We start from the raw sequence: 13,826 nt of genomic DNA on the forward strand, positions 1-13,826 counted from the left end.
AGGAACGGAGAGATATCTGGAGGATGGGTGGGTCTGAGGCTGCTTCATGGTAGATTCATCTTGCTTTGGGGGGAGGTCAGTTCCTCAGGTTTATCACTTAGATTGCCATTTAAACCGGCACTGTTGGAAGCATTTCATATACTGTACGATTAAAAACAAATTCTTCCAACAAAGTCTAATGCTAGTGGCCAGTCTGAAAGGGGGCTTTAGATTAAACAACCTTGTTTGAGTCACCACTGATTCAAATGTCAATGATGACTGTAGGTTTCAAACCAAGAATATACATTTGATACCATGTGTAATGTAATAACAGCGGCACTTTAACAGGGAAAAAAATGACTCAAAGAAGAGCCACTCTCCCAAGTATTCAGCCAAGTAGTTATAAAAATTCTTGTTGCCACATATGGATTCCCTGCGCTAGTTTTTAATTGTGTCCAAATTCAGGGGCCACATCCTTTGGAGGACTAAGGCCCTGTCCCAATTCCTCTCCCTTGGCCCTGCCCCTACATATGAAGTGCCCTTAGCTGGGAGTGTCGCCCTCCAAACTGAACCACAAGGGGGAGGGTTAAATCTTCCCCTAGGAATTGGGACACCACTTGCTACGTCATCAGCAGCCAACCATCATTATTACAAAGACAAACAATATAAACTAACAACCGTTATCAACCAGCGTTATAATAGTGACACATCTGACAACTGGAAGACAGATGGGAAAGATGGATCTATTGATCGATACACAGACAGCATGTTTACATTCATTCTTTCAATGCAACAATGGTCCTGCCCATAGAAACTTCTTACTCGCGCTCAAAACAACAGTTGCCAGATACCATGCTCGGGTTGAGAGAGTGTAGTGTTGTTTTCTTGAGTATTAATCACGCAGTGTTCAGAAATCAAGCTGATTAAAGAATGAATCACAGAGCAAATGGTCGTATATTTTACACAAATATTCACTATATCACTAGTGTCCAATTTATTGAGAGTGCTAAAGATAACTTAAGGCTGCATGGGAAAGGCCTGGGGTAGTATTCGAAATTCAGTGTAATAGAAACAGGCCATCATGAGCAGATCTGTCATCAAGCCACAGTTCATTGTGCCCTCGCCATTACTGTGGCACAAGCCTGGAAGGATGATATCTGCTGCGTCCTCCAGAGATGTCAAGCTTTACTCCCACAAGATTAAAGATTGCAATACAAATTAGTATGCATGAGCGATAGTGCAGAGTTGTGATCTACTGCGGGTTAACATGGATTAATCTAAATCACTAAACCCAGGGTCTGCACTGAGCCGGCTAAATATACTTTAACAAGAAGTGCATTCTACAATTAGCACTGGCTCATGGCCGAGCTAATTATGCTTTACTACAAAACAAGAGATCAAAAGATAACACTGTGGAGAACAGAGATAATTCAGAAGAAGTAGGAATAGAACTGAAAGCAAGTCTGTAAACAGCACAATATCAAGTGGGAATGAATCCTCTGCCGCTGTATAAAGTACACAAAATCCTCCAACCATATTTTTTCCTTCAGCTGTAAAACCCCTTCTCTCCAAACATACTCGGCGGAGGCATATGAAATAATGATGGTTACTGAAGCGATGTAGCATACACTACATTTATTATGTATACCTATTCTTTTCACATGCCTAAACAAATCCAGAGTTGTTTTAAAGGTTTCTGGTGATATTGAACATTTCTCTGATGTCTGATGTCAATAAATTGTTAGCACTAATACATTTTGTTGTCCAGTAATTCTGGTACTAATGCACTCACTATCGAGCTGGATAGTTTCTAGCAAATGCATTCTTTATTGCTGTTTGAATAACAAGCTCTAGTGTCCATCTATTTTACAATACTGCCTTTTTGCCCAAAAAACAGCTTTACATACTGCAATTGAAAATACTCAGATAAGTGCATTTTTTGTTTTGTCCTTTTCATTGGTTTAAGTGAAAAATATCAAAAATAGAGGACTTGCCACATTTATCCATTATTTTTTTAAAAAGATAAAAAGGTAGCTCATCTTCTCACATAACTTAAGACAATATATATATGAAGGTAATGGTGTGAAAATGTACAGTCCTTTGCTTCTCTACCTCTCTTGCATAGTGACAGATTGTGCTCCACAGATACATGTCATAAGAAAATAATGAACTGTCTGTGAAACTCACAAGTAATTTCAAATACATCCATCTTCCATTTTATCTACATAGAATATGCATGTGTGCCCTGTAGGTTTCTCCCATGATATCGTAAACCCAGTTGAACACTTTCTAGAAATCTGCCTTGCAAATGGGACCTCTGTACTCTGAATCCTTAATCTGCACAGTTTCTCATTTCAGGTCAGTCCTACTAAAATCTGGCTCACTGTTGACATACAGAAACTCTGTGTTGTATGTAGCGTGTCAGTTTGCATCTCGTAACCTTCTGCGTGCATCCATTTTGGCTTCCATGTTTATCTCAAGTTGTGTTCTCAGCCTGATCCTTTAGACCCAAATGTCAATGTCAGCCTCAACAAGAAGCTTTTAACTGTAGGAAACAGTCTGCATCTGTGTTTCCATAACTAGAGGTGTCACTGTGCAGGAGTGGCAGTGGTCACGCTGTTTAAGATGAAAGTGCAAGGGTGAATTGCAGTGTGCTCCGAATCCAATTCCTCGATGAGTCTATTGATCAAAAGGGGACAGCAGTAGCCATAGGCCGTCATATACAGTGGTGTGACAAGGGCTAAACAGGTCATTTAAGACAAAGACACGTCATTATTTTACTGTGAAGCACCTTGTCTTTGACATGAGTTAGATCGTGTAGTTAAATTTGAAAGTTGAGTTGACTGCTAACTTCACAGTGAGAGCTCTTCTATGAGACCAATGCGTAAGGCTCAAGTGGATGTCAAGGGCAATTGATAAGTGGGACATTAGAGGGACGTGTTCCAACAGGTGCAGAGAGACAGTTTTGCGCTCTTCCCGATTATGCTAATGCAACTGAAAAGTTAGTATGCTCATGCATGGATGTCTGATGATGTAGATGTCCCCCAGTGCTCCCTTATTGGAAACCAGGGAAAAGCCACACTGTGAAATGATGAGCTTTTCTGATCACCGGCTCCCTAATGGTAAAGCAATTAAAAAGAATAGGTTTGCACTCCATGGGCAAGTTCCCATCTAATTACAAGAGATTTTGATCGGTTACTCCCAAATTTGAAAATAAACAAGATGACAAAAATGCTTCATATTGTGAAAACCAATCAGCCAGTTTTGTGTGTATCATTTGCAGACATGCATTCAAAATATATAGTGGACTGAGATTGCAAGACAATATGAGGAAACAGTGAAAACAAATGTGGGTTTCTTGCAAACCTCGCTCTCCCTGGTCCATTTGTGTCCTCATACATTTGAGATTTATGGACTACATAGTTTATGACAGCCACAGCTTCTTTTCTAGCTATGTCAGGTTATATGTCCCTTACATGAATCATGTACCATTTCTCCAGTTCTGTTGCTCCACATTATTTGTAGATATTATGAAAGCCTGTAAATGAGCCATTTACCCACTTTGCGTCCGTATATCTGAACTGAAACTGCAGACCTTATAAAGATGAATTACAGAAAACATTTTCTTGAGAAAAATTACAAAACAGAACAAGGCAACCATGGCCAACACTGGTCTGTGCATCCCTGTTTGCAGAAAATGATGACATGTTGTTTTCTCGAATCGCTGGTCATGTGTACACACAAATAAATGGCTGTGTGAAATTTTTGTTCGAGGCCAGATGGGGTGGAACGGTAATCAACAACTGACAAGCTCCTCAGATTATTTGCACATACAGTGGTTTCCTGTGATTGATCTGCTGACAGCACGGTGCAGACAGGTTTGTTGTAACACTGTTTCCCCCCCGTAGCTGTCGAGCCTATACCAGTTTGAGTTTACGGGAGCACAGGATGATGAATAACTGCCTCACAAACTCCATACAGAAAATTACTGAATGTTTGAATCTTAAATTACCTTCCATGCCAATATATGCAAAAGATTAGAGCCTCGTTTTTAATGTCTACTCAGAAAGAATCGAGAATTCAAAGTGATAAAAACGCTCATAAAAGCTCTAAAGATGTGCAGTAACACTAGCTGGCATAGGCTACTAAAATTCCAAAGATACTAAATCACTCCCGAGCAGTTGTTATGGTGAGTTTAACTGTAGCACTTTTATAACCAACACTCCCGTTGTAATACTTTAAAGTCTGTACACAATCATGTTTCAGCTTTGTCTGAACTTTAAACTTTTAAAAAGCCAAATAAAACCCCTTGTTAACCATCGTGTGACAGACAGAAGTTGCTCTATAATGGAAGAAAAGAGGGAGTCATTACGTATTCTCGACAGCAGTGTGGCACGAATGCTCAAATCAAAGGGATGTAGGGGGAAGTAAAAGGTCAGGCTCATTAAATGTCAGCAAAGAGCATCTTAATAATTGAATCCCACAGACAAAGAACCACATAATTTAGCTTTGAAGGGTTCTGATGGGCCACTTGCAGATACACTTGAAACAGATAATTTTAAGAGACTGTTTTACAGTACATTAACCGCAAAGGACTTAAGATACTAAAAATATTTCCTAACACACAAAATATGTATTGTTGGTCAATGGAGACATGCACATTTGAGGAAGTCTAGTTCTCTAACCAGCTGCACTGAATCTAAAACCTCAATGGAGTCCCTCAGGACACAAGTACGCACGTTTGTCAGACAGATCTTTTTTCATGCATGTAAACAGGTTGTTTCTTCTTCCGACCTTTCCATGATAGAAAGATAAGTCAGTATTCAAGAATTGATGCCATTCTGACAGTAGAAAAAGTGTCCAATTAGAATTGCACGAAGGCTGATGAAGAGGGAAGCAGCTACTCCCACATCTGAGGGTGAGAAGTTCAACACATCAGAGTTTAAAGTGTTTATAATTAAAATAAAATGCTGAAGCTCTAATATCCATAACCCAAAGTTTATCAGCTAATTATTGCCAATTTTTCCCTCAACACTTTGAATATGACTCTAAATACCATGACCAAAACATCCTCAAGAAGGCTTTGCAGATACTGGAGTGCTCACATATAGAGAAGTAAATTTAAAAAAAAGTTATAAAAGTGCAGTTAATGGAAATTAACTTATGTCTTGGCAATGAATATTTTCCCCCTCCATTAGAAAAAACCTCTCTGTCCAGACGATCTTCATTTAAAGAAATATCTCCGACCAGACAGAGACATAAAAATGACTGCAAATGCTCAAACAGGCATGCCCGTCAACATTAACAATCCATTAAATACCACAACAGGAAGCAGTGGTCCAAGTAATATCAGGCGTGGCAGATGAATGTCGGTAATCAGGTGCGGTGATGCTACATCTAGCCGCAACCATGAGGTGTAAGAAGTCATCTGCACTATAAATTCTAAATGTGGCCTAAGAGGAAATGTTCTTTAATACAGTTCCAGTTCATATCTGATCATTTACTATCAATGCATTTGCACCATAGTGTCAAGAAACAGCATAAAAATAGACCTTTTACGTGTGACGCATCTCATTTGTTTCTTGCGTGTTCATCATCATCAACAAGCTGAGATGACTCAGACACAGATCCAGGCAATATTCCACTAGAATTTGCTGGGGAAGTGTGTGTTGGTTTCTAGTTTTGACTTGAGAGCACTGACTCATTGACATACAGTATCAGGGTGATACGGGAAGCGTGGCATCTTACAGGCTGGTCTCGATACGTTGAAATAAAAGATTTCACACAGAATTGTCATCAGTACTGGCAGTATTTTTTCTCTGAACGAACCCATAGAGTGTTTGTAATTAATGACAGTAAGGATAAAAGACCATTTCTCTGTGCACCTATGTGTGTTAGAGGGAGAGACATTAAAGGGTCTCCAGTACACTGTATCGTCAGCAGCAGAGTGGACTTCAGCCAGGAGCAGTGTGGAGTGGAGTCGGGACCAGTGAGAGTTGAGCTTTATAATATAAGAAAGACTGAGACATGTGCACAGCTCCACTGAGAGAATCGGACTGAAAGTGCTGGATGTGGTTATTGTATCGATTATTTTCAGCCTCTGTAACTGCCAGACTCCAGGGAGGGAAACTATTGAATGGTTAGTGGAGAAGTTTTGTACATTACCATGACAACTGTTTGTATGTTAACATGGTAGATGTCATGTTAGATTAATTCTTCTGGTTTCACTATCTGTCCACATGTGTAGCTAAACACACTCCCAAAAAAAAAGGGTTGGTGACAGGAGCTCAGCTGTCCCCATCACAAATACAGCACAATAAATAGTTTGCTATCATTAGAGCCCATACCTCCGCCAAGGCCCAACAGGACACTTCAATCACTTTGCACAAACTCATCGATATGGATCCATACTTAAATTTCATGGGTTCTTCCTTGACCAATCCTTCCACCAATGTTTGTGGAAATCTGTTCTGTAGTTTTGTATCATCCTGATAACTACCAGCCAAACACACAAATGCAGATGAGAACAAAACCTCTGAGGTAATTGAGTCTGAAAACAGGAGTTACCTCCATAACAAATAGTTGTGTAAATAGTTTGGTAAAAACATAGGACTCTAGACACCACATAACTAGACTTTAACATGACTTACCAGTAGATGAGCAGGTAGACGGTCTGAAGGATGAGGCATCCAAACAAAACGAATCCAAAGGTGAGGTCAAAAACCAAAACTCAATCCAAAACTTACAGGGGAAATAAATTAAGACAAAATGCTGGAACAATTGAAAAGCTGATGAGACAAACTGTCACTGAACAAAGGGAAAGACACAAAGTGAACAAGACTCAGGTGAAACTGAAGAAAGGCCTGACAGGTGATCTACAGTGGAGGGAAACCGAACAAAGACAGGAAGTGAGACAGACTCACAGGGAAAGGTGTTTCAAAATAAAACATGAAATAAAGAACTAAATGTGCAAAGATATAAAATCCAAACATACAAAACCAAAGTCCAAAGCAGAAATGAGTCCAAAAACATAAATCATGAATCCAAACACAAAAAGTCTCATTAAAAGCGTGACAAAGTAAAAGGAGTAAAAGATTAAACAGAAAAAGATGAAAAATACCTCACATTGCAAACAAGTTACTGTTATTGCACAAAAACCATTGAATGCTTAATTATATCTTGATTGATTTAAACAGATGGTTAATTTACATTCAGACACTGTAGCACAACACTGTCAGTAGATAACATTGAGGGAATGACAGCCTGTTTCCCTCTGAAGGCTGAGAAGGATTTACGAATCACAGGTGAACAAGGACAATTCAGAATGAAGGATTGGCAGTAAACAGTTTGTGTGGAGAAAAAAGAAAGAACCACCAACAGTTTAAAAAGTTATACTGATTATACTTGTATTCATATTGTTTATCATGGCTGCATATTACTGTTACTGTTTATTTAACAGTCTATATATGCATATACATATATATATAAATATACGTCTATTTCAATATCTCCTTGTAAATAATGCTCAAAAACAATATACTTGTGCAATCATCGTGTGCCATTGCACTTTCCTGAAGTCTCCACAAATAATATCATGTAGTGGACGGTGTACATATTCTAGTTATTTTTATGCAATTCAATTTTTTTTTTTATTATATTGCCTTATCTTCTATATACTTCATGTACTCTTGTCTACTTCATTTTGAATATCTGCTGCTGTCACATATGAATTTGCGTCTACATTATTACAAATCTTTTTGGATCAGCTCAGCTTCATTCTCTAATTCCCAAATACGTCCTCCACAAACTCCAGTATCCTGTCGCCCCTGACAACACAGTTTATGTGGCTCTAACTAACAGCTAAGAGGCCGTAAGATCGGAGGATCAGCGAGCGGCTTCATACACGCCTATGAGAACAGAGGGCATCAGCAGAGCTGTGCCTCGGAGGAAGTTGAACCCGCCATCTGTACGCCACAGTTTCAGATCATGACAGATCGTGAACTGTTAACAATCGCATCAAAGGACGTGGTGCAATCAGCTGAAGAAAGCCAGTGAGAAATCAAAAATCTTGTTCTTCTGTCTACGTCTCTCTGTACTTTCTCTCCGGCCTGTTGGTTATTCCTGTCAGAGGCTGCCTGAGCCTCGCTGGAGCTTGTATCAACTTCTTCCTCTCCCCGGTGTGACATTCATAGCATTACAATTGAGCCATCAATCTGTCAAGCCTTACCCCTGCTAAGCCACGAGCTGCAGGAAGCACAGGAGAGGGACGAGTTTACCTCTGTTTCTGTTTTGCTTCTCTCTCATCAAGGCCTTACAAGCGTAATAAGTCTCCGACATGATGTGAAATAGATAAGCTTTTAGTTGCCGGCTGAGGCAAGCCGTTCAGACGTCATTTTTCTCCCCCATTTCCCCTTCCACCGCTGGGTATTTTTTGCTGATGACTGACTTGCTGATGGCTGCTGGCTTCTCGTTCTCATTATTTTTTTCCTCCCCACCACCCACACTGCTACACTCTCATACATATACACAGTCCTCCTCTGCTATTTCTCAAATCTTCTCCCTTTTTCTCTTCCTTTGTATTTGTTCTCCCTTCCCCCCTCCTCCCCCCCTCACCCTGGGTAATGTCAGACTGAGCTCCTGTAAGGAGGAGATAAAGCCCCCCAGCAGGGCAGGACCGCAGCTGTCGCCTTCTGACTTCCTGGACAAGCTCATGGGGAGAACGTCAGGATATGACGCCCGCATCAGACCCTACTTCAAAGGTACGCCACACGCCGGGGCAGACCATCACTGTAGCCCTCAAGAAAATCCAGCGGAAAGAACGTGAACTTGAAAAAACAAAACAGAGAGCAGTGGATCTGTGCTGTGAAAGCTAAACTGCCGGTCGCTCTCATGTGAACGTGCTGAACGTTGATCTGTCAGAAACTATATTCTGACGTCTCCAGCCCTTCACTACATATATATTCTATCAGCTCGTCCTCGTTTCCACTCGACATGGATTCAAGCAACACAGTTAGTTCAACATTTAACAAAGTATTTACAGTGACAGCCAGCCCCCCCCTCGCTCTGATATTGACGCAATTTAGGGACATGCAGTAAAAGTCTTGGACGAATTACCTTATTATTCAATCATTTATACGAATATGTTTTAAAGGGTTATATGTTTTTGCTGCCAGGATGATATTCACTGGCCATGTGGGTTTTTCCCAGTGCAGAATGTGTGAGATTTTGCTTCACATGGAGGTGATCAGGGTTGTTGCTGCTCAGGACAGAGGTTTTGCAAAACAACTGACACTTTCATTTCAGACACCAACTCTGGAAAATGTCAGGACATTTTCTGGAGTTTGCCTTTTACATATGAAGAACGCAGCAGGAGATTATCCAGGTCAGACGTGTTTAAAACAACAGGAAAATGTTCGGAATATTTGGGGGACGTATAAATTCCACTGGGGAAATCATGTTGTCACATTGACACTGGTGTTGGCTCTTTTCATCAAAAGATCTCAAATCTCACAGTGTACGGCACCTACTTTTTTATCCTGAGAGATTTGTATTAGTTTAGTTTTTTGTTTTTGCATCTGTGAAATGACCGAAGCTACAGCTACGGAGATCAGTTAATGTCTAAAAGTAGCTGGAGTCAAAATGATATATAGGCCTACATAAAATGTAAAATAGGTTTAAAATGTATAGAACTTTTGATAGGTGATAGGTTCTTTGTTTTGATAGAGACAAATTAATGTCTTGGTCCAGAAGTAGACTTTACAAATGTGACACTATGAAATATCACACTATGATCTAGTCACAATGATTTGGGGGATAATCATTCATAAGGTTTCTTGAAAGATATAAATGCATTGCCATAGATTGCTGGATACCTGAGCTTTTGCCTGCATTTGCCTTTATGACAATCATTAAAACCTGCTTGATTAGCTTCTATCAGCTCCTGTTCACAGTATCTGCATGAATGAAAACCCAAAAAATGATGCTATTCAAGGTGAAGTTCTGGACTCATACACGATATCTTGTTTCCTAGGATTTCTCAATGGATTTATGGATGTTTAAGTGTGATGGATATCAAAGTTAATATCCATGCAAAGCCTAAGTCATACATTATTTGCAAATTTAAAAAAAACAGATTTCAGGTGATGTTTCATGTGTTTGTTGTTGCACAGTAGTGGGATATAAACATAATTTGGGGACTCTATTGCTGCGATGATTCTCTCAGACACTGTGCCAATTTTTTCTCTTAAAATTTTAAGCTGCAATTAAACTTGGAGAAGACTGGGCTGGTAAAAAAACTGCCTGTTAAAAACAGCAGAACTGGAGCTGGTATAAGTTAAACTGCAGCAACATTTGGAAAGTAGAGGAAGTGCTTTAAATTTTAAGAAGCCTCAGGAGATACATATTATAATTGGTAAGTTTAATGCAGACAGCAGTGTGATGCTTAATCCCATTTGAAGTGAAAGATGTGAAATCCAGTCAGTTTTACTTTTCTTCCCTCAGGTCCACCTGTGAATGTCACCTGTAATATTTTCATCAACAGCTTTGGGTCCATCACAGAAACCACAATGGTAAGAAGTCGCTAGTGATTTTTATTGTTACGTGTATGGAAAGGCAAATGTATTTCTTTAAAAGCAACACTGCGATTACTTTGTTTCTACTTGATTATTAATTGATTATTGATTATGATGATTAGTTGTTTCCCTCTAGAATAAACAGAGAAATGTTGAGGCACTCCATCTTCTTTCTTTCCCACCAATGTTCTGCTAATCCACTCAGTGCTGGAGCCATTCCCCTCATTTCTGTGTTTCCTGGAGCAGAACAGTGCAACCTTCAGAGACCAGTGGGTCACTGACATGCTGATAATGAACTGTCCACTCTGCAATTAAAATGAAAAATTGAGAAAATGAATGAAAAGGCAGGAGGGAGAGGGCAGGGGTTTCTGGGGGGAAAATGGCTGCCCTCAAGTTTGCATTTGCTGCGTGATAACTGCTGGGTCAGCACAAAGCATCAGCGGACTGTTTAAGGTTGTCCAGGGGAGACCTAACGGGCCGGACATCCAGTCAGGTTAGCCAAGAGAATGACAATGCTAATGATGTCATTGAGAGCACCGGTGAAGCAGGCGATTCTGTTTTGACAAATGAAGTGAAGGAGCAAGAAAAGCAACAATCTTTGACGCCTTAAGATGAACTCTGAATTAATTGCATAGATTAGGATTGTAATTTAATTACTCATGTGAGCTGGCTGCAGGCAGGAGGGACAGTGCTCAGTGCTTGGTCTGTGCTCTGTTGGCAAACCTCTGTTCATCAGCAGCCTGTGACCACAATGGCTGAACAAACATCAACGTGTTACTCAGTAATTGGCTTTGAGAAAAATCTGACTAATATGGTTAAGAAGGGGCGTTATCCCTTTATTATCTGGTCTGACCAAGATCACTGTAAAGTAAATACCAGTCTGTACATGAAGATGAATGACGCTTCTCCACTTCCTCCCACTATCCAGAAATGAACTTAAAATATCCAGAATATGAATGGCGCCATCTGTTAGTGAGGTTCCGCCCATACATTTGCTCGACCAATCGCGAGCCAGTCTCAACAGTCATCGTTTCATATCGTTTAATAACTAATTAAAACCAAACTTACTAGAAATGTAATAATTGTGTTCTTTTTTTGATTTTGGTCCATGTCCCATCCATTAACATGGAGGAAGTGAGATTTATGACTTATACTGAAGCCAGCCACCAGGTGGCGATCAAGATGCTTTGGCCTCACTTTTGTAGAGCATTCATGTCATCCTTTATATGCAGTTTGTGGTAAAGACAGAAATTCTCACCCTTCTTCTTTTACCCATCGACCCCTAACCATAACTAAAATGATATTTAAGTAAAAACACTACTTCAGCAATTTTTACCAGGTATGGACTAGAGTAGTGACACAGGGATCAGACTATTCCCTGAAACATCTCAAATGTCTACCACAAAATGATCCACTTCTGAGCTCTCCATCTTACCACTGATGTATTTCCCATTAACTACTTCGAGTTCTTCCACAGGACTACAGGCTCAACGTATTTCTACGGCAAAAATGGAATGACCCTCGTCTGGCCTACAGCGAATACCCAGACGACTCCCTCGATCTGGATCCATCCATGTTGGACTCTATCTGGAAGCCCGATTTATTCTTTGCAAACGAGAAAGGAGCCAATTTCCACGAGGTGACCACTGATAACAAGCTGCTGCGGATTTTCCAAGATGGCAGCGTCCTGTACAGTATCAGGTAACTAGAGATCATTTTTACCAAATAGATCGGACCCACTGATTCCTGGAATAACCAGTCGGAGAACGATATCAGAAGGCTTATGTAGGGCTCAGTTTTTAAAAGATGAAAGACTGCTTTGCCACATTCATTGCTTTATTGTCGGAGGCTTCTGCTCCAGCATCCACTTCACTTTTTAAATATGAACTTTACATTTCCAGAATTCCTTTATATTAATGCCATAAAATACTAGTCGGTTTTACTGTACTATTTAAGCTCAATATAATAAGCAATCACTATATATTGTAAAGAAGTGTATTTGGGTACACATCACACAAATCCTATTCATACATACCTCAAAACCACAACTGCAGGCATGAAAACAAAGCCAGTCTGCCATAGATTCCTTTTGTAAGGACACTACAAGAGATAGTACATTTGCAGATGGCTTGGGAGTATACAACACTCATGATAACAGTATTGCAAATATAAATAATCACCACCTCATTTCACTGATTTACTGTAATTATGGATCAAACATCTGTCTGAGATCTAAATACAGACACAATTCAGACGACGTTAGGAAAGTCAATCACCAGGCTGTTTGCAGATTGTTCTTCAAGTGGTGAGAGAGATATTGTGTCATCATTACGCTGTAGCAATCGGGCGCCCCTGTGTTTACTGCAGGCGGCTCTTGTTTTGCTTCTGGGTGATGCATTACAGGAGGTAATTACACAGCTTTCCTACAGACACACTCCTGAATAGCTCTCCCTCTCTTCTCTCTGAGGATTTTTCAAGTCTTAATGCATCCACACCAAAACAAATGAAACAAACAAAGCCTGCACCGATTAAGCTGCAATTACTGTGGTGCAACGAGTAATCAAATTGAAGCGACTTTATGCATTTTCTCCAATCTATTAGATCTATTGTCTATTTTTTGCCATTTATCTCATTTTATACATCATACAGACTCCTGTTTCATAATTAGCAAAGCAGCTTGGAAGTGATCCATTGGCTTATTATTATTGTGCTTGTGTTTAGTGTCTTTTCCTTGAACCCTTTTGTGCTTTTTTATCATTCCCTACTGCTCTTTTTCTCTTTCTCTCTTCCAATCTGTCCGTCTATCTCAGGCTGACTCTTATCCTGTCCTGCCCTATGGACTTGAAGAATTTCCCAATGGACATTCAGACCTGTACCATGCAGCTTGAAAGCTGTGAGTCTTCTCTTCTGCTTCATTTTTTCCCTCTTCCCTCGTTCAATCTCTCCTCTTTTCTACCTTTCACCCCAAAAGACACAAACAATATCTTATCAATAGTCTCATTACACAGTCCATATGAAAAATGGTTCCCTTGTGTTTTCTAATTACATCCTAATCATGTATTAATGATATTTAGAATGAGGTTATTTGTCAATGATATTTAGAATGTGACTGCTGCCATCAGGCCAGTCTGTCAATGTATTGTGTTTTTGGGGGTGGGGGGAACACAACCGAGCATTCGCTGACCCCCTACACCAAACAACAATTGTCCAATGGTTGCTTAGTAACCATAACTAGGCACGGCAGCTTCATGTTGAAGTGGGCTCGTGGTGTAGTTT

General features: G+C 40.0%; 1 protein-coding gene across 2 annotated transcripts in view; it reads left to right on the plus strand.

Annotated features, from left to right (window-relative positions):
- The window catches only part of glra4a (glycine receptor, alpha 4a), a 39,845-nt gene that overhangs the window by 13,725 nt on the left and 12,294 nt on the right, over positions 1–13,826 (plus strand). For both annotated transcript variants that reach the window (XM_020087006.2, XM_020087089.2), the window contains exons 2-5: positions 8,608–8,738; positions 10,480–10,547; positions 12,028–12,251; positions 13,361–13,443. In XM_020087006.2, coding sequence (XP_019942565.1) covers positions 8,608–8,738; positions 10,480–10,547; positions 12,028–12,251; positions 13,361–13,443 — 506 coding nt within the window. The remainder of the gene's footprint in view (positions 1–8,607; positions 8,739–10,479; positions 10,548–12,027; positions 12,252–13,360; positions 13,444–13,826) is intronic.

The sequence above is a fragment of the Paralichthys olivaceus genome, chromosome 9, assembly GCF_024713975.1.
Source record: "Paralichthys olivaceus isolate ysfri-2021 chromosome 9, ASM2471397v2, whole genome shotgun sequence".
In the NCBI taxonomy this organism is placed as follows: Eukaryota; Metazoa; Chordata; class Actinopteri; order Pleuronectiformes; family Paralichthyidae; genus Paralichthys; species Paralichthys olivaceus.